General features: G+C 35.7%; 2 protein-coding genes across 2 annotated transcripts; one reads left to right on the plus strand and one right to left on the minus strand.

The window, feature by feature from the left end:
* Positions 1–1066: 1066 nt before the first annotated feature.
* Positions 1067–1648, minus strand: LOC104890716 (uncharacterized). Its single transcript, XM_010676293.1, has one exon. The coding sequence runs from the start codon at positions 1646–1648 to the stop codon at positions 1067–1069; it is 582 nt and encodes a 193-aa protein (XP_010674595.1).
* A 17748-nt stretch (positions 1649–19396) lies between these two features.
* Positions 19397–21401, plus strand: LOC104890605 (NAC domain-containing protein 82). Its single transcript, XM_010676149.3, has 2 exons — positions 19397–19554; positions 19782–21401. The coding sequence occupies exon 2, from the start codon at positions 20120–20122 to the stop codon at positions 21161–21163; it is 1044 nt and encodes a 347-aa protein (XP_010674451.1). The 5' UTR covers positions 19397–19554; positions 19782–20119; the 3' UTR covers positions 21164–21401.
* Positions 21402–21409: the final 8 nt, after the last annotated feature.

The raw sequence follows: 21409 nt of genomic DNA on the forward strand, positions 1-21409 counted from the left end.
GTGACGCATAAGAGCCCAAGTGTTATGCTTCTCTTCCTCCTTTGCCCAACCGTAAAGACCCACAAACCTCCAGCTTTTAGTACCATCCTCAATATCTCCACAAATGTGGTGTTGGGAAAAAGAGACAAGGGAAAAATGGACATCCTCCTTCCAATACAAACATAATCCACCCGCTCGACCTCTACTAGAAACACCAAAAGCATTTTGAAAACCCAAACGACTCTTAAGAACTTCAACATCATTTTTATTAATCATAGTCTCCGATAAAAATACAATATCGGGGGCATACAAATTACTCCATCTGCGGAGTTGACGAACTGACCAAGGGTTTCCCATCCCTCGGCAGTTCCAGCACAAGAGATTCATGGCGAAAGGCGGGGTTGGTCAGGGCCAACCTCCGCCGACAAAATGGGGGCAAGATCATATGACGAGCTTAGCTTTAGGCGCTTCCCAGCATCATCACAGTCACCATCCTCCTCACTGACATCAAGGGATCTTTTAAGCAACATGTCCGAATTATCTAAGTCCATCAAATGGGCCTCACCTTTATCCTCCATAGAACCACGAGCCAATCTCTTCCACATACCCACCTTGTTCACCTTGTTTGCCTTGCTAGCCGAAAAAACAAACGGGTCAGACCCAATAATGACCCCTGCATTTATCTCTCCCACCAAGGGACCCACATCTTGGGAAGAGTGAGCACATTTATGACCATTTATGACAGGAGGGGACACCTCACCAGCAACAATAACTCCCTCCTTGGGGAACTCCTGCACACATGGCACCTTGGGACTAGTACATAAAGTGGTAATCAGCTTTTTGGAGGGAATCAACATCTCATTCTGACTATTTAAAGAATCATCAAAAAGCACCTTTTTGCAGTTTTTAAATTTCAACTCTTCCTCTAACTCCTTCGTTCTCCCCTTCCTGGGGGTGGCTTTAAGACCCAGAGACCACCCCAATTTTTCACAACTATCTTCTTCATGCACAAACTGGCAATCTTTTTCAGAATGGCCCATAACACCACACGCTAAGCAAAAGAATGGAAGGCGTTCATAGGCAAAGTCTACTTGTAAATCATTCCTTTTCTATCTCTAACTTTCCGATACCGACGCAAAGGTTTAGTGATATCAAGCATGACTTTAATACGTCTGTACCGCCCAAACCCCAGGACATCCTTTTCTATGTCAATAATTTCTCCCAAGTTACCAATTAGGGCACGCACTACTTCATCAGATCTCATATTAAAGGGGAGATTTTTCAAACGAATCCAGAAGGGGGAGTAAATTAACGATACCTGGTCAGGCTGCTCGTCCCCGTCAACTTCTTTAAGAATAATTAACATATTGTCAAAACACCAGGGCCTCCCATCAAGAACCTTCTTCATGTCTCTCCAATGGAAGAATTGGAAAGCAAAAAGGTTTGGTTTCAATACCCTAATCACGAGGCCATGACTCGGCGCCCAAACAGTAGTAATGGTGCGTTTGAAGGCTTCGACATTGAACGAACGATCAGTAAGCAACCGTCCCACAAGAAGCAAAGATACGGGATTTTCGAGATTAGGGTTCAAAGAGTCCAGATCTAATACATGCTCCTCTTCTTCATCAATACGTAACTTAGAAACAACGTCTGCAATCTCCTCGGCCATTGGCAGAGGAGCGCACCGCCGCGGCGGAGAGACACCAGGTGGTAGGGGTGTCTAACGAGGGTTAGAGAGAGGGATCCTGTCTTTCAAGGGAGTTTTTATTCTTGTAAATTGTGAAATTGGTGGACTTATCTTTGCCACCTGCGGTTTTCACCTATCACTTGAGTTTCCGCGTCACCAAATTCTTGTCTGTTTTATTTGCTTTTCCTTTTGCATGTTTGTTAGTATTTTGTACTTAGTGATAGTGTTAGGATATTATTATTAGTGATATAGTAAAATATACTTAGTTTGAGTGAGCAAGTTTGCATTTGAAAAGAAATTAAGTCTTTTTGTTAAAGATACATAGTTTCACATTGTCTTTACTCTTTACGATCATTACTTGCAAATATCCCAAATTGAGTTCACAATTTCATTTATGGTTTGTTATTGCTTGGTTCTTGTAAAGCCTTCGAAGTTCGAACTGAAAATGAGAAAGTGGCTTTTTTTATGTTGGAAAGACCTGAAAACTTATGTTGTCATATAGTTGTATGCTTAGTATTTCCTCTTGCCTCCGGTACTCCATGCTCATTTCCTGATATCCCATATCAATGGATATTTCGACGGTGATGTTGTCCTATAGGCTATAGTGTGTTTATAACAGGGCTGTCTCGTACAATTTAGGGGTCTTGTACTAATTATAAGGTTTAAAATTTTTAAGTAATAGGAACAGAATGAAAAGTCGTTAATGTGTTTTTTTTTTCGAGAGTAGGAAGAGACGAAGCAAAACACCAGATAGAAATTAATCTCTTTGAATCTGCATTAAACATTACACTCGATAAATTGGCAAAAAACAATGAACAACCTGTAATTAGATTTATTTATTTTTTTTCCTTTGGACGAACAACTAATAAAATTGAGGATTGTTAAACATCGCCCATAAAATACTTAAAATCGCCCAAATTCTCATATGAATATCCAAAATACCCTTATATTTTATGATTTTTTACCCTCTTCTCTCTCACCTTCTTTTTCCCTAAACCACCACCCTTCACATCCTGCCACCACCACCACCCTTCACATCTACCACCACCACCACCCTTCACATCTACCACCACCACCCTTCGTTGGTTTTTCCATTTTCCACCACTGATAGCTACTACTTTCTCCATTATGGAGTAACCTTTGCTCAATTGATCCATCACCAATCACCATAACTAGGTTCCATTCCTCTTTCTATCCTAAAAGTCTTCAATCTACACTAATCACTACTTAAACTTATAATCAAATTTGCAGAACCAAATTTATCTACCCAGAAAAAAAACTCAAACACCCAAAAAAAAATGGAACAAAATCAATTATTATTAACAAAAACATTCATCTTCTTCACTCTCAACTTCTTCTTCACATTTTCATCTTCTACAGATATACCAGTACGGTCCACTCTTTCAGCTTCAAACTCAACTCAAAAATGGTCTTCTACAAACAACACTTTCTCTCTCCATTACAAGTTAACCAATCCTGAAGAAGATCAGAAGCTTTTAGCTTATATTGAAGAACACGGTCATGGAAACTGGCGTGAAATTTTAGCTTGAATTTTTTTTAGAAAGGGCGAACGTCCGGCCAGGACGATCTCCCCATGGCACGAACGTCCGACCATGGGTGGAACGTCCTGGCCGGACGATCGCCCCATGGCCGGACGTTCGCCCTTTCTAAAAAAAATTGTGTTGGTGGTGGGGTGACGCGGAGGTGGTGGTATTGGGGAGGTAGGGGATGGTAGGGGTGGCCGGGGCTAGCTGGGGGGTCGTAGGTGGTGGTAATGGTGTGTGGTGTGAAAAAAAAGGGTAAAATTGTCTAAAAAATAATTTTTGGGCGATTTTAAGTAATTTTGGGGGCAATAAATAAAAGTTGAGATAATTGAGCCCTTATATTTTGGGGTCCTGTGAAGTTGCTCACCCTGCACATAGCCTTAGTGGCCCTTGATTTTAGGTAAATATTGGTACTTTGACTCTAATAATGGAAATGGAGTGCATAATTTCTATTATATAAGGAAATGGGGAGGAAGATGATGTCCTCTCTTTGGAAATTCTAAATTATTTCTAATGATTTAATAAAATGAAAAAAATTATATAAGGAATTAATTTAAAGACCCTCCCACATTTCAAATTATCATTTTAAATAATTTGAAAATGGTATATGCATCAAATATTTCAATCAAAAAATTGAATGGACAAAATTTCTTGACTTTTTTTTTTGTATAAAAGAAGATGGTATACATAACGTCCACCTGAAATTCTGAAGCACTCACTACATTTGATACTCTTTAATTCAGTCAAATCAACTCATTATGTCTATTTTTTAATTCAAAATTCATTTAGTAAAAAACTCATTCGCAATTTTTGTTAGTTTTTTTTACATTGGTTAATTATTATATCCAAATTTATCTAACTATTAATCTTCACATTGCAAGTGTGTGTACTTATAATTATAGTATGAATGAAGTATATAATAGAATAACAAGTTTTGAGATCAACATACGCATCATGTACATATAAGGCTAGTAATTAGGAATGGAGGGACAAGGGATGACAATCCAGTCCGGATCCGACCCTAGTCCGCTCCGAAGGAAAAAAAAATCCGAGTCGGCTTCGACAAAAAAGTAATTCGACTCAGACTCCGTTAAAAAAGTCCGACTCTGAGTCGGAGGAGGGTCGGAGGAGGATCTCATAAAAAAATCCTACTTCGACTTTGAGTCAATCAATCCTTTTTTCATATTCATGTTAATGTATTATTTATGTATAACATGATTTCGACTTTCAACCAATTGTATCATATAGGATTTTTCCATTGAAGAAATGATTGTTAAAAATAATAGTAATATTTAGATTATTTGTAGTATATATGATTTCCATATGATTATTGGAATAAATTGTAATGATTACATTATTGTATTATAGAAGACTATTCTATTATAAAAAATGGGCAGAAAAATAAGTCGGATCGGGTTCGAAGTTGTATGTTCGGATTTTAAGTCGGATTCGAATTTTTGGAGCCGGATGTCGGAGCCGGACTCGGGTTTAAAATCCGACTTCTTGTAGGATATGAGTCGAATTATGCATAATCTGGTCCAAGTTCGACCCGTTGTCATCATATCCATTATGTTAATTTTCTTTGTTGTTGTTATCATCAAACGATTGATATGTTAAATATATGCGTAGTAAGTTATTGAGTTCAGGAAAAAGTTAGTTTGCTTCTTTTTTTTCATGAAATCAAGTACGTTTCAAAAATTAAAGATGTAAAAGCAAATGTCATAGAAAAATAAAAGAATGAAATCAAATTGTTTGCCTAAGGATGAAAGTGTGACACTTGTTTGTTTTTTTATTTAGAAAATTTATATATATATCTCTAATATATTTTTCTGATTGGATTACCAAATAATATTATTATATTCATTCAACATCTTTGAGTACTATAGTTGTATACTTGTATCTACACTCCTCAAACGATTTTCACTAATCTTATATGCACGTCTTTAGTTCTCAATCCATTCCTTTTTTTGTTGCATATTTATTTTTTATCATCTGTTAATTATCTCACATACCAATTCTAGCACAATGTTTATGATTTCGTAATGTTAGTGATTTATTTGTAATATTTAAAAGATTCTTGATTTCATATTTCTATTTCACGTTACTCGATTATGCTCTTGGTGGGAATATAATGACCTACTTATACTACCTGCCCCAATTTGTTTCTCCTCTACAAAAAAACCATGACATCCTCCGCTCCACCACCACTACCACAATCCTCCACCAGATTAACTGATTGTTCTTGCAACACAACTTCATCGCTTAAAACCCCTAATTATTCTACTCTCATGAATCTTTGTTTTTTCAGTGTTTTTTACCCCCAATTTCTTCGTTGTTTTCTGGATTATCTGATAGTTGTTGATTACATATGTTATGAGATCTGAATTTTGCTTAATTGATAGTGATCTATATAAGCTAGCAAATTCGAAGCAAAAATTCTCACATCAAAATTATATTAGTTTTTGAAGAAAATCTCTTGAAAACTTATCGAAGTAAATCTATTCAAGCAAATACAATTTCGAAAACCAAGTCCTTGGTGCTACTTGCATTAGAATTGAATTACTCTTAGTAAATGATTAATTTATGTAGACATAGTATATACGCTAGAATGGTTCACTTTGAGGCTTTGGGTTGGTGTACAGGGAACACTTACTGGAAGGTGGCTCTTATTCCATCTCTCCCTCTTAGTTCTTGTTATTATATAACTAAACTCTGACCGTACCTGTAAGCTCTTAAGACGTCACAATTATAGTGGATTGGTGGACTTATCATTGCCACCCGCGATTTTCACCATCACTTGGGTTTCCGCGTCACCAAATTCTTGTTTGTATGATTTAAGCTAAAGTTTAAGCACCAAAAAGATATCCTCATGCAATATATGAACGTAATAAATTTCAAATTTGTCGATCCATTTGATAAAAGTATTGCACTAAGCAAAATAGCAAATTATACATACCAAAAGCCTGGAAGACATAGCTCATACACATAATAAAAAGTAGAATCTGGATTTAGTATTTTGTATCTAGTGCTAGTGTTAGGATATTACTATTAGTGATACAGTAAAATATATTAGTTTGAGTGAGCAAAGTTTGCATTTGAAATAAAATTAAGTTTTTTTTGTTAAAGATACACATATCAGTTAGTTTGACTGTCTTTACTCTTTACCATCATTACTTGCAAATATTCCAAATTGAATTCACAATTTTAATTATTGTTTGTTGTTGCTTAGTTCTTGTAAAGCCTTGGAACTAAAAATGAGAAAGTTGCTTTTTTTTATATTGGAAATACGTCAAAACTTATGTTGTCACAACGGTAGTTGTATGCTTAGTATTTCCTCTTGCCTCCGATACTCCATGCTCATTTCCTGATATCCCATATCAACGGATATTTCGACGGTGATGTTTTCCTAGAATGTGTTTACTGTTTAGATAAGATAACTCTTGTTTTAGCTTCTTCTCTTATCTGTTGTTTGTAACTTATTGTGCAAGTGTGATGAAGACAACAACAGCACAACTTTCAGGAGATATTTTTTCTCTCAATGTGATCTCACCACATTCATTTCGTTCAGCTTAGGAAAACTCCAGAGAGGAGAGCAGTACATTAAATACTAAGCTATGTCCACTGTCATAGTGACAAGTGTCCTTCTAGGAAATAGACAAAACAAACGGTCACAAGACCACTAGTACTGCTGCTGCTATAACAGAAAACTCAGAATATCAACCTAGGATCATGGGATACACCATGATTACAGATATCAGAGAATTACAGATTACAGAGAATAGTGGACCATTACTACAACCAAGGGACCTATTCTCTTTACTCCCCCTCAAGCTGAGAGGAAGGATGAACTCCCAGCTTGGAAAGTAGGTTGTTATGTTGCTGAGTGGGCAGTATCTTAGTGAAGATATCTGCTACTTGTTCTGTGGAAGTAACATAAGTTGGAGAGATAACACCTTCAGTTGCCTTGTCTCTCACAAAGTGACAGTCAATTTCCACATGTTTTGTTTTCTTATGTTGTACTGGATTGGCAGCAATGGCCAGTGCTGCTTGATTGTCACAGAATAGAGGTGTAGAGCCCATGGACTTAAGACCAAGGTCTTTCAGAAGTTGAGTTAACCACATGACTTCACAAATTGCAAGTGCCATAGTCCTCTATTCTGCTTCAGCAGTGCTTCTAGCTACCACACTTTGCCTTTTTGCCTTCCAAGAGATAGGGGACTTTCCAAGTAAAACACAAAAACCTGAAGTAGATCTCCTAGTGTTGGGGCATCCAGCCCAATCACTATCACAATAGGCCTGTAGTTGAGCTGCTGAGTCAGATGCAAGAAGAATCCCTTGGCTGCAGGAATTAGACAAGTACCTAAGAACCTTGATTGCAGCTTGATAATGAGCTGAAGTGGGTTGGTGCATAAACTGACTTAAGATATGCACAGTGTATGCAATATCTGGTCTAGTTATTGTCAAGTAAATCAACTTACCCACCAGCCTTTGATAAGGAGCAGGATCTGGTAGAGGAGTCCCTAAAGTAGCAGTGAGTTTAACATGACTGTCCATAGGCAGTCTAAGAGGTTTGCATTGCTTCATACCATACTGATGCAGAATGTCTTGAACATATTTCTTCTGAGACAAGAAGATCCCTTGATGAGATCTATCAGCTTCTATTCCCAAAAAGTATCTGAGCTCACCCATATCTTTCATATTGAACTGGGAAGACAGGACTTGTTTTGCACTTGTGATAGCCATCATGTTGTCACCAGTGATGATCAAATCATCCACATACACAAGGATAGCAACAAAACCTAGCTCAGTTTGCTTAGTGAAGAGTGAGTAATCAGTTCTAGACTGAGAGAAGTTATGAGATGTCAAGGCTGTGCTCAACTTGGCAAACCATTGCCTTGGAGCCTGTTTTAGGCCATAAAGAGATTTGAGAAGCTTGCACACCAGCACTTTATTGTTACTTACAGCTCTTTGCTCATCATCATTAGAGAACCTGAAACCTTGATGAGTGTAACCAGGAGGCATCTTCATGTACACAGTTTCTTGAAGATCTCCATGAAGAAAGGCATTTTTTACATCCATTTGATGTACATGCCATGACTTCATTGCTGCAATAGCTAGTAGGGACCTTACAGTGGCAAGTTTGGCCACTGGAGCAAATGTTTTAGAGTAGTCTATACCTTGCTTCTGCTTGTTTCCTAGAACAACAAGTCTAGCTTTAGCTCTGTCAACTGTACCATCAGCATGATATTTTGTTTTATAGATCCATTTACAACCAATTGGTTGCTTGCCCTCAGGCAATGTAGTGATTTCCCAGGTGTTGTTAGCTTCCAAAGCTTCCAGTTCTTCATTCATGGCTGTTAACCAGTGCTGATTTTTCATTGCATCTTTTAGATGAATAGGATCTGGGTTTTGAGATAAATTACTCATAAAGCAGAAGAATTGAGTGGAGACAGGTGTAGATGTGGATTTATGGATTTGGGTAGGCAAGTTTGTGGTGGTCATGTTAGAAATATGGTAATCTGAGTGCCAAAATGGTGTTTTGTGTGTCCTGGTTGATTTTCTAGGTGTGATAGGTGAGGTTACAGGTATGTGTGTTTGAGTTGGAGTGGACTGAGTAGAATCAGACTCATCTTCTTCATAATTATAGGAGTTTTGAGTGGGAACAGGTGAGGTGAGGGAAGGAGTGTTAGTAGGTTGAGAAGAGGTAGAGTGAAAAACATGATAAGGGTATATGTTTTCATGGAATTTAACATCCCTAGACACAAATGTAATGCCAGTGAGAAGGTTATAGAGTCTATATCCCTTCTTATTCACAGGATAACCAATAAACACACATGGCACCCCTCTGGGTTGAAATTTATCTGTGTTAGGTGTAGGATTAGATGCCATTGCTAAGCATCCAATGATTTCAGATGGCTATATTTGGGCTTAGTTTTGTGCAAAGCTTCATGTGGGGAGATGTTGCCTATGACAGGAGATGGAAGCTTATTAGTTATGTGCACAGCAGTGTGAACACAATCACCTCAAAAATGCAATGGAAGGCCAGCTTGAAATCTCAAGGCTCGAGCCATTTCCAATATGTTTCTATGTTTTCTTTCAACCCTAGCATTTTGCTGAGGTCTATCAACACAAGATGTTTGATGCAAGATCCCCAATTTTGCAAAAAATGGTTTACACTTCTTGTCATCAAATTCTAAGGCATTGTTAGATCTTAGAATCTTTACTTGCCTTTCAAAATGAACTTTTGCCATGTTGACAAGTGTTTCAATAGCATCAAAAGCATCTGATTTCTGTTTGAGAAGGTGAACCCAAGTAACTCTACTGTGATCATCAACCACAGTGAGAAAATATCTGTGTCCTCCCCTGGTAGAGACTCTGTAGGGCCCCCATATGTCTATATGCACTAGATCAAAGATTTGCTTTGCTCTAGATTGGCTAGGAGTGTAGGGTAGTTTGGTGAATTTGGCAAGAGGACAGGTGAGACATACCTCTGAGTCAGAGTGTTTTCCAATGTGAATCTCATCAATTTTCTCAATTTTAGACATAGGAGCATGTCCCAATCTATGATGCCAAAGGGTAGATGAACTCAATTTAGGTACATGGGTTAGGTTTGTAGGGACATGACTGCAGGAAGTTGCAGCTGCCAGGGCTCTTTTTGGATGGATTTTTGTGGTGTTAAAAGGTAATGTTTTTGCAATGTTTTCAGAGTTTTTAAGGTTGGCTAAGGTGACAGACACAGGTTCATTAATCAAGTAATACAACCCATTCACAGCTTTCCCTATTCCTTTCACAGCATTACTGTTAGTGTCTTGAATCACACAATATTTATGATGAAAAATGATTTTGCAGTTTCCTTCCTGGGTGAGTTTTGTTACAGATACAAGGTTGTGTTTAAAAGAGGGAATGTGAAGGACCTTAGTTAGGTGAAGATCATTTTGAAGCCTAATTTCACCAATGTGAGATATAGGTGATGTTTGTCCAGTAGGAAGATTTATCTTAGGCTCATACTTGCACTGAATAGTGTTTTTCAAAAGGTCAAGGTTTCCACACATGTGGTCTGAAGCTCCAGAATCTATAATCCAGTCATTTACAGTAGCATCAACTAATGAACAAAACACCATACCTGCATAGGAGAAGTCCATTTCTTCATCAGTTTCTGATGATTGAACTCTGGATGGTGTTGGAAGCAAGCTTAAGAGCTGTTCAAGCTGTTGTTGTGTGATTACTGGGGAAGATGATACACTTCCTTCACTCTGTGAACTGGTTGCAGCATTAGCAGCTGTCATCTGATTTCCAGGCCTATGTTTGCTCCATTTTTGGCCATTTGGCTTCCATTTCTGCTTCTGTGATTGCTGGAACTTGTTTCTTGGGTGACCAGGAGGGTAACCTACCACAGTCCAACACTTCTCTCTGGTATGTCCAGTTTTATTGCAAGCACTACACATCAACACTCCCCCTGTGCCTTTGTTGTACATTGCTAGCCCTTCTATTTCTTCCTTTACACCCCCAAGCACATCTCTCTGAGATTCTTCTTGCTCTAGGTTGGCACAAGCACCTTCTGCAGAGGGTAATGGACTCATCATGAGCAACTGACTTCTCTGAGCTCCATACATTTCATCTAAACCATTCAGGAACTGAAATAGTTTCAGTTCTTCCCTCTGTCTATCCAGTGCTTCAATAAATGCTGAAAATTCTGCTGTCATAGTGGTTATAGGAGGAAGAGTGTTTAATGATTCTAGCTCTTCCCAGCAAGCTTTCATCAGAGTGTAGTATTCACTAATAGGTTTATTTTGTTGTTTGGTTTCATAAACCTGTTTGTTTAACTTGTATTTTCTAGAACCGTTTGTAAGAGAGAATCTCCTTTCCAACTGATTCCAGATTGTGTGAGCACTGTTAACAAACATTATGGATTTTTTAATAGGGTCTGTTACAGATGACAGAATCCAAGAGATTATCATGCTGTTACAAGTTTCCCAGGCCTCTCCCTTTACAGCATCACTGGTATCTTTCTTCACAACTCCAGTGACAAACCCTAGCTTTCTTTTTGAAGCCAAAGCTATCTCCATAGAACGTTTCCAAGGTCTGTAATTACCAGTACCTTGAAGTTTTTCAATAGGTAGAAAGTTGTTTGCATCTGATGGGTGAAGGTAAAGAGGACTAGTTGTTTCAATTTTTGTTATCATGGTTTAAAAAAGGATGAAGCTGAGGAAATAAGATTTTACAGATTTGAAGTTGTTGATATGAGAACCGTGGCTCTGATACCATGAAGACAACAACAGCACAACTTTCAGGAGATATTTTTTCTCTCAATGTGATCTCACCACATTCATTTCATTCAGCTTAGGAAAACTCCAGAGAGGAGAGCAGTACATTAAATACTAAGCTATGTCCACTGTCATAGTGACAAGTGTCCTTCTAGGAAATAGACAAAACAAACGGTCACAAGACCACTAGTACTGCTGCTGCTATAACAGAAAACTCAGAATATCAACCTAGGATCATGGGACACACCATGATTACAGATATCAGAGAATTACAGATTACAGAGAATAGTGGACCATTACTACAATCAAGGGACCTATTCTCTTTATGTGATAAACAAAGTTGAGATACCTTCATTGATTGCTGTGTTTCTGTTCAAATTGTTGTCAACATCACTGAATCCTGAGCCTTTTCCGATTCATCATTTTTGGTTGTTGTTGAGTTTCATTTTATCTCATTTTGCTCAGACTACTGGTGTTGTATGAAACTATTGCGAGTTCGCGCCTCTTTGTACTTGAGGCAATCCGAAATCAGCCTTACACATTTAGGCTTGTTCTCTTCGGCGTAAAACAACTGAACTGAACTGATCTGAACAAAACTGAATTAAACTGAACTGAAGTTACTGAACTGAATTGAACTGAAATGAATAGTGATATGTGAGAGTAAAAGTATTGTCAAGAGCTGAACTGAACTGAACTGAACTGAAAATAGGCTGGGGAGAACAGCCCCTTAGTCAGGAAAAGGGTATGCAAAATCTAATCTCTCCCTAATACTTCAAAATTAATTTTTGTACAAGTTTTTTCAATCAGCTTGCTATCAAACTATAATAAAAGGGCCTTGCTGATGAGATCAGAATCAAGATTATCTTTGGTTCGCCTTACTTCAAATCATATTTAGATTATACATATGGATATTGTTCGATTTAGAATGGCAATAGATATTGAGTCTTCAAACAAGGGATAGATCAAAATTAATGAATGATTTGTGCAATGAGCTTAATAACAATATGGAACAACATTTTGATAGTAGGAAATACAGTAGTTGTCTAACTTCAAACAACAATTCCAATGAGTTCCAATATAGGAGGAAATGTTCATCAGATTAGTAAAAATTGGCAAATCGCTCAGCAGCAGGTTACCAGCGCAGCTGTTGCTGATTACTTGGATAGATGAAATGCAAAATCCAGCAGTAAGCTGTGAAACAAGACACTATTATGTGGACATTATGCATGAGCTGGCTAAAAAGCTTCATCAAAGCCCATTCGTCGGTTGCCAAAATCAAAAACAGAATGGTACACTCCCATGAAAACGTTTCCTAGGCTCCTGCGACATACTCTCTCCATCCTAATTTAGTTGCTACATTTTGACCGTAGGCACTATTCACGTCATAAATTTGACTATCTTTTACTCCATTTATATAAGAAAAAAACATAGTCATGTTGGATCTTGTTTGATTCATCCCAATTTGCATTTTTGGTGTTCGAAGTTGCATCTCGTAAACTGTGATAAAGCAAATGTAGCAACTAAAGAGGAAGGAGTTGACAACACAAGCACAAAAAGGTCTGTTTCCAATAGTGAATGTCAAATTTAGCAGAAAATCACATTTTAGCTATGGCACAGGGGACTACTGCATCTCCTACAGGGTTGGAAATCTATGGCACAGTCGTGAAGAATAGAAAAACACATTTTAGCGATGACGCTTGAAACTTATAACCTGCAACACTTTAAGGAAATAAAGGTAACCTTGTCAACGTAAGACAATATCTCTGTTGTAACCTAAGGGAACACTCAAGAAGGGGGGGTTGAATTGAGTGGTGAAATCTAATCGATTTTCGCAAAAATCCTTTCACAGCTCAGTGCCAGGCTCTGAGCTGAACACTCGAAAATTGCTATTTTGCGTTTTTGCGAATAATAAACTTAAAAGATATTAGATTTGACACAAGATATAACGTGGTTCAATCTCACCTCTGAGATCTACGTCCACAAGAAACAAAAACTCTTTTTCTTTTTTGAATCCTATAATATCAAACTCTTGATACAATACGATTCCCCTCACTACTAACCCTAGTAATGACTCCCAACACTTAACTCTAAGTGTTGACACTCTTTATAATGTAAAAGTTACAAAAAGAACGATCCTCAAAGATGTGCTTCTTAGTCAAGCAAATAGAGGACAATTACAATTGTGAAATAGTAACTTAAACCTAACAGCTCAGTGCTACGCTCAGTGCCAAGGAAATAGTTTTCAGCTTTTTACTTAGACTCGATTTTCTCTCTGAAAACGTGAGATTTAAAAGTGAATTCTGATTCCCTTTTATAGGCTTGGTTAGGACGAAAATCACTTAAAAATATCTTTATCTTTTAATCCTTGATTTAAGGGATAAACTTTATCTTTTTCTATCTTTTATCTTTTAAACAAACAAAGATAAGTTTTCCATATGGATTTTCTTTTTCAACTTAAAGTATTTTTCCAAATCCTTTTAGAAAAACTAAAACACGTTTTTATAAAATTCTGTTTTTATAAAAAATCTTTTCTTGAAAACACGTTTTTATAAAAACTTGTTTTATAAAAATCTTTTCTTTAGAAAACACGTTTTTATCAACAACCGATTTTTATCAAAATCTTTTTCAAAAACTTGTTTTATTAAAATCTTTTCTAAAACTCGTTTTATAAAGACACGGTTTTCATAAATCTTTATCAAAACTTATTTTTATTAAACCGCAATTTTTAGAAAATCTTTTTCTCTAAAAACTCGTTTTCCTAATCCCTTTTGATTTCTGATTTTGAAAACTTATTTCCTTTTTATATAGAAATATAATTTTAATATAATTATTTACTTTCTTAACTCAAAGAAGATAATAATTATATTAACTTTATATTTCTATATTGAGCACCTTGCATATTACTAAGCACATTACATTTGAATCTAAAGTTACTATTCTAAGAAATTATAAACTCGAACTTCATTCTTGATTCTTCTTTTCTTCAAAGTCTTCGTTTATCAATTTCTTTCTTCTTCGTGCATCTGTTGTAACTGTTACATACTTTCATGCTATAACATATTATATTAATTTTCATCATCAAAACATAACATGTACATGCACAACAATCTCTTTGTTGGATTTTTCTGCTTCAACTGATTCTGACTCCAAATCACTGTCATCTGACAGGCACTGGGGCACTGGATGACAGTTCGTCTGCAACAGAAGAAAGTTATTTTTTCTAGTTTTCTTTCCTGAACAGTTTTCATATCATTCCTGCAAATCAGTTTGATCAAATTCATGAAGTGATCATTCTGTCTAGTTTTAGCTCAAATAAGAGTCCACTGTGAATTACTTTTCTTTTTGAATTGGCATTGTTAATTACTTGGACTAGACTAGTCCAGTTCATGGTCTGGTTGGATCGCTTTTGTGGACCGAGCTGGGCAGTTTTAGTAGCGAGCTTTCGTGGGCTGGGCTCAAAAAATCTGGCCCACAATCCACCCACCAATTTTACGGTTCGAGTTGGGCTAGATCGAACGTTTGGCGGGCTTAGCCTACACGGCCAAGAGGCGGGTTGGGCTGGATCGGCCCGCACTGTTGACCATCTCTACGCTCACCCAAGTATTTGTAGTAAAATGAAGAGTTGGAGTATAATAGTATACAGTTCTACAAATAATAGTCATAAGAATCAACTAATACAATGTTTGTCAAACTATACCAGATGAATGGTTACCAATGAAGAATTTTCCCATCTGGATCTGAAGAAACAGTGAGAAACTTGACTCGTTAGAAGAATAATAACAGTTACTATTTGCATAGGATTTTAAATTTAACATACTATACAAATTTCAATTTTATTTTTTGTTTTTGAATAATCCTAAGTTTGAGGATACAAAAGCCACATGTTATCCACTATTGGTCATGTGTAGGAACAAAAAAGAGATGAAAATTTAGACAAACAAAAATGAGAGTAAAATACTTGAATAACAAATTGTCTAAAAGAATAGCAATAGTTTCTTTGTCTAAAAGAAAACCTATAAATCTCAAATATTAAAAAAAGGAAAAACAAAGATAATATGTAAAAACTAGGGGTGATAAAGAGTCAAGCCTCTTCGCGAACAGTTCGAGCTTGGCTTGTTTAGATTTGGTCAAAGCTCAGCTCGAAGAAAGTTCGGCTCTTTAAGCTTCAAGCTCGGCTTGAGTTAGAATAAACTTAAATGAACACAAGCCGAGTAAACCACAGTTCGGGCATGGCTCGATTGACAAGCAATCCTATGCATAAGTGGTAAAAACTTGAATCGTCTTATCATAGTTGATTTTTGTTTTTTCAAGGGGATCGTAGTTTATGTCTTCATAAGGGTGAATGTTCGTCCTAAAGGGATTACTTAGAGTAGAAATCACTCAATTTGAGGTAACAGATGACCCTTATGACAAAAAATAAAGTGGACTTCCACTAATTAATTTACGGTAAGTCAATCCTATACAAGACTTTGATGTTATTAGACCAAATACTACCACTAGACCGAGCGTTGCTTGGTCTTGAAAGTTTTAATTTAAGAGACTTAAAAAAGCATAACAAAATATTTTTGGAACTTTGTCGAATTCAGATATTTTAAATACAAATTTATGTTGCAGATTATATATTCGTTTCATTTACTCAATGTTATCTTTTTTCAAACACACCTAAAATGTCATGATTTTTTTTGTCTTTTTAAATAGATTGTTATGCTAAACAAAATTGTTTATATTACTTTGCCACTTCAAGCTCATAATTACGTAAAATTGTTTAGAATATATATTCATGCAAGTGTTTTTTGTACTCCCTCCGTCCTTATTGATATTTTTAGTTTGACTTGTACATCTGTCAATGCACATCTTTGACTATCATTATATGTAATTAATATTTGTAAATATTATAAATTTTTAATTTATCTTAAAGGATATTAATTTTAATATTATCAAAGTATAAATGGGAGGAATCAAACAAGACCCCGTATTACTATGTTTTTTCTTATATACTTATTGATATATATATATATATATATATATATATATTATATTATATAATATATATATATATATATATATATATATATATATATATATATTAGGGCGAAAATTTTTAATTACATATATTCAAAAATGTGATGAAAATTTAAAACTAAGAAGGACCCATTTAGGACCCATGTACCCGCTAGACCCAGCGGATCTGAGTCTGAAAAATCTAGACCCATCGGATCTGGGGCGGGTCTGGGTCTGTGAAAAATAAACGGGTCTGGGTCCAGGTGGACCCGACCCTGACCCGCCCCATTGCCATCCCTACATGGAAGTCTAGCTAGGGAGGAAGCACAAGAATCAAAGAGATAAGAGAGATAACAAGGAATATAAAAAGGAACCCATGTGATGAAGGAAAACTATAATTTTTTGCACGCGATGCGTGCTTGAATTTTTTTTCAAAACAGAAACTCAATTTTCTTCGACATAAGAGTCAAAATTTGATTATTAGACATACAAAGTATAATTATTTTTAGTTGTAAAATTTGATTGGATTAGTTTCTGTCACTTAAGTCTCTCACCATTCTTTTTGTTTTTTTATTTTTTATTTTTCAAAGTTAAATTCTTTGAACAAAATAGAAATTTTATTGAATTTATTTATGATTTCTAATATTATAATTTTTTAGTTGATTTTTGAATTAAGTACAGTACTTCGTAAATTGTAAAGAAAGTGGACACTTTGATTTCAAGTCAATTTTTTCATAGGTTGTAGTTTGTAAGTGAATTTTTAAGTTTTTGTAATATTCTTCATTTTAGTGATTTGCATAATGTAAATTATGAAATTTTATGATTTTAGTTGACTTGTGAGAGTGATTGTTATAATTTGTAATTGAGAATGGGAAGGGGATAGTCTCTTCATTCGGGGACACCATTGCTCCCCCCTTCCCTTATATATTAGAGATATGTTGTACTTTAATTCTTGAATGATATTTTACATAAACCTTTTTACCTTGATAACTAATCGCTATTATATAATAGAAAAAGATAGGTCCAAATATATGTAAAAGTTTCATTATATATAGGAAACACTATAAAAAAGTAAATAATTTTTTTTCTCTATCTAACTTCTAAATTCTGATTTCACTACAAATACACCTCTTTTTTTATCATGACCCACCATTAATTGTGATTGGTTCTTGAGTATAGTGATTTGTAAGTAAATTTTTGTAAATGTTTGTGTATGTATTGACGTTCTAGGTTATTAGTTTTAGTATATATGTTAATTTTATGTTTTAATAAAGTTTCCTGATTATTTGAGTGATTTGCGTGATTTTATAACGTGATTTTCTCAATTGTATGAGTGGTTTATAAAGTTTTTTCTTTTAAGTGAGTTGTGAGTGAGTGTTGTAAATTAATTTTCGGTAGTTTTCTTTGAATGCCGATTTTGATTTTGACATTCCTTTTGTAATTTAGAAAGGGAAGGGGGGTAAAATAGGCGTTTCAAAAGAGGACACATTACTCCATCCTTCCCTTATATAATAGAGACATAAGAGATTCAATGCCAAATAAAGTAACTTTGCATTTATGTTTAAACTTCAAACAATAATAAGAGTAACACCTATTTTAGAATGGAGAAAGTACTAGATTATTTCTCATCATTCATCTTGATAAAAAGAAGCAACAAAAATGTAAAGGAGTGGTAAATAGATCTGTTCTTTCATACTTAGCTTGAGGTTGTGGATTTGAAAATTAACATTGACAATAATCCTATTTGAATAGGAAAAGGTGACATGTGACCTATCACAATTCTTTTCCATACATTTTAATTATATACTCCATCCGTTTCCTAAAGATCTTCCCATTTACTGTTCCTACAGATACCAAGAAAAATCAAGTTGTGTGGGGCATGGTGTGAGTAAAGTAGGAGAGAGAAAGGGGTTAAGATAAATAAACAAATAAAAGGGGTTAAAGTAGGAGAGAGAAAGGGAGTAAAATTGAATTAATAATGTAATGGTGGACCATATGATAGTGACATGAGAGGGTAAATAGGGAAATTTGTTTTGCCAAATAAGGAATAAAGCAAAAGAGGGAAGATCTTTTGAAAACACCCTTAAACGGAAAGAGGGAAGACTTTTAGGAAACGGAGGGAGTATATATATATATATACATATATATATATATACATATATATATATATGTATATATATATATATATATTTTATATTTTAAATGATTTATAAAAAATATAAAAAAAATTAAATTATAAACATATATACAAATGTACAACTATCAAACAACCTTATTTACAATATGATATTACATTGATATAAATTCTTCCGTTCTCCATTCGACTTTTTTATATGGCAAAAGCTAACGGAAGCCCCGGGGGCGCTAGATAAGAAATAAATATTGTTCTATTTAATTACTCATATTTAAATAAAATAATATAATAATATATAATTCCAATACAATGCATTTAAATGCTTTGCATTTGAATTAAATGTTTTTCCCTTTTCTTTTGAAAAACATTAAATGCTTTGCATTGGAATTATAAATTATTCTATTATTTTGTATAAATATGAGTAATTAAGTACAATAATATATTTCTTATCTAACGTCCTGAATCGTCCGTTAACAAGAACTTTTTATATTATGTGTAATCATACTAATCATAACTAATTTCACCCAACAATCATCAAACATAAAAAAATTTCACATTATATTTACATAAATAGATGCTCTTTTACAAATACTACCCACTCCCATAAAAAACTTCCACCAAATCATAAAAATTGGGCTTTATTATGACAAACTTAAAACCCCAATGACATTTCATTTATTTGGGCTCTGTAATTAAATGGAAACTTCCTATGATAAAAGAAATGAAGTTTTAGAAGTCAACCTTATGCAGTCAATCAACCAATCAAATCTCAAACTTCTCTTATAAGCTTACGTCACTCCCCTATATATACACTCACTCCTTAACAAAATTTCCTTAGTTTCTACATTCTCTCACCTCACTCGCCTCGCCTCCATTCACCATTTCACCCTCAAAAATCCTCTCGCATTTTTCTCTCTCCTCCGACTCGTCCAACGTTGAATTCAGGTGAATTTTACATTTCTAGGGTTTCAATTTTCCCCTATTTCGATTTCAAATTTTGTTCGATCATATTTGTTTCAATTCTAGGGTTTTTGTCGATTAATTGTTGTTTTGTTTCTTTGACTTTTTTTTTTAAGAAAATAATCGCTAGGGTTTGTTATTGTTTTGAAATTTGGGAGTGAAAGTTGTGATTTTTGTTGTTGATTGTATATGTTGATTGTGATGAATTACAGGTCTCCATGTCTTTTATCAATCTGAAGAAGAAAAATTTGTGGATTCTTTTGTTTGAGTTTTGTTTCTTCAAGAGAGGTTGGTGGGATTCGTAGATTTTCGTTGTCAATATTTTGTTATCAGAGAGCGAGTTTTCTGTCTTTGATTTCTCTCTCTCTGTATTGATCTCTTTCAATTGTTCATACGATCCGTCGTCGTCGATTTCGGTTATTGCTGCTGCAATTGCTCTGATTTAGTAGTGTTTAGTGAATTTAAGTTTCTGAATTTCCAAGTAGATTAAAAGGATCAAAAGAGAATAAAAGAACAGCTTGTTCTTTGTTGGTGTTGATTTTTCGTCGTAATGGAGGAGTTATTGGGTGGCAAGTCTCTTCCACCGGGGTTTCGATTTCACCCCACGGATGAGGAGTTGTTTATGTATTATCTGAAGAGGAAGGTTTTGGGGAAATCTCTTGGTCCTGAGATGATTTCTGAGGTTGAGGTGTATAGGTTTGCACCGTGGGATCTCCCTGCGATGACGTGTCTGAAGACTAGGGATTTGAATTGGTATTTTTTCTGCCCTCGAGCGAAGAAATACCCTAATGGAGGAAGAGCCAACAGGGCTACTGAATGTGGGTATTGGAAGTCTACTGGGAATGATAGGACTGTGACGTATAATTCCCGTCCTGTGGGAAAGATTAAGACTTTGGTGTTTCATCGTGGGAAGGCACCTAAGGGTGAGAGGACTGATTGGGTAATGCACGAGTATAGGCTGGAGGATAAGGTGTTGGCGGAAAGAGGTGTTCCCCAGGATTGTTATGTCATCTGTAAGATCTATGAAAAGAGTGGTTTAGGACCGAAGAATGGGGAAAATTATGGGGCGAGGTTTGTAGAAGAGGAGTGGGACAGTGATATTGATGATGACAACGTGCAGCAGGGGGATTTGGGACTTACGCTGCAAGATGTGGGTGGCGGTTGTAATGTTGATAGTCCTGACGGATCGTTTTCTGCTTTGACTTCTACCATGGGTACTCCAAATGTTGCTTCTCCCATGGATACTTCAACTCTCATTGGTGCTGCTGCTAATGTGGGACCTCCAAATATATTTTCTGCTTTTGGGGGTAATCCACATATTAGTGCTGCTTCTGCGGATACACCAACTACTGCTGCTTCCGTGGGTACACTAAATGTTACTGCTGCTTCTGCGGGTGCTTTGGGTGCCTTTGCTGAGGGCTCTCATAGTGCTGCTGCTGCTGCACCTGAAGAGGATGAGTTGGACAGGCTGTTGTCTTACTTTACTGAGGATGTTGGTGATATTTTCAAAGGGTTGGAAGATTTGACTGATACTTCTGCCCAGACTGATGCTGATTGGAATGATCTCTTCATTGAGATGGATGATCTAAGGTGAATTACTCTATTATGGCCCAATATAGGGCAACTATCTTAATCGAGTGATATTTCACTTAAAACCTATTTTAGATTATGCATAGTTTGTTGCTATTATGATGGTATTTGTGGTTTTGTGCTTTTAATTTTCGGTCAAATGATTTTGATCGTGGTATTTTGATTCTAAAGTGAAAACTCAACATTGTGTATAAGGGTTGAGGCATACCTATATATGAGTATCTTGCAGTTTATTCTTCTAATAGTTTTT

The sequence above is a fragment of the Beta vulgaris genome, chromosome 4 (assembly GCF_026745355.1).
Source record: "Beta vulgaris subsp. vulgaris cultivar EL10 chromosome 4, EL10.2, whole genome shotgun sequence".
NCBI lineage: Eukaryota > Viridiplantae > Streptophyta > Magnoliopsida > Caryophyllales > Amaranthaceae > Beta > Beta vulgaris.

Excerpts from the sequence above, each read along its gene's own strand:
- LOC104890716 (XM_010676293.1), bottom strand. The coding sequence starts at position 1,648 with ATGGCCGAGGAGATTGCAGACGTTGTTTCTAAGTTACGTATTGATGAA.
- LOC104890605 (XM_010676149.3), top strand. The coding sequence starts at position 20,120 with ATGGAGGAGTTATTGGGTGGCAAGTCTCTTCCACCGGGGTTTCGATTT.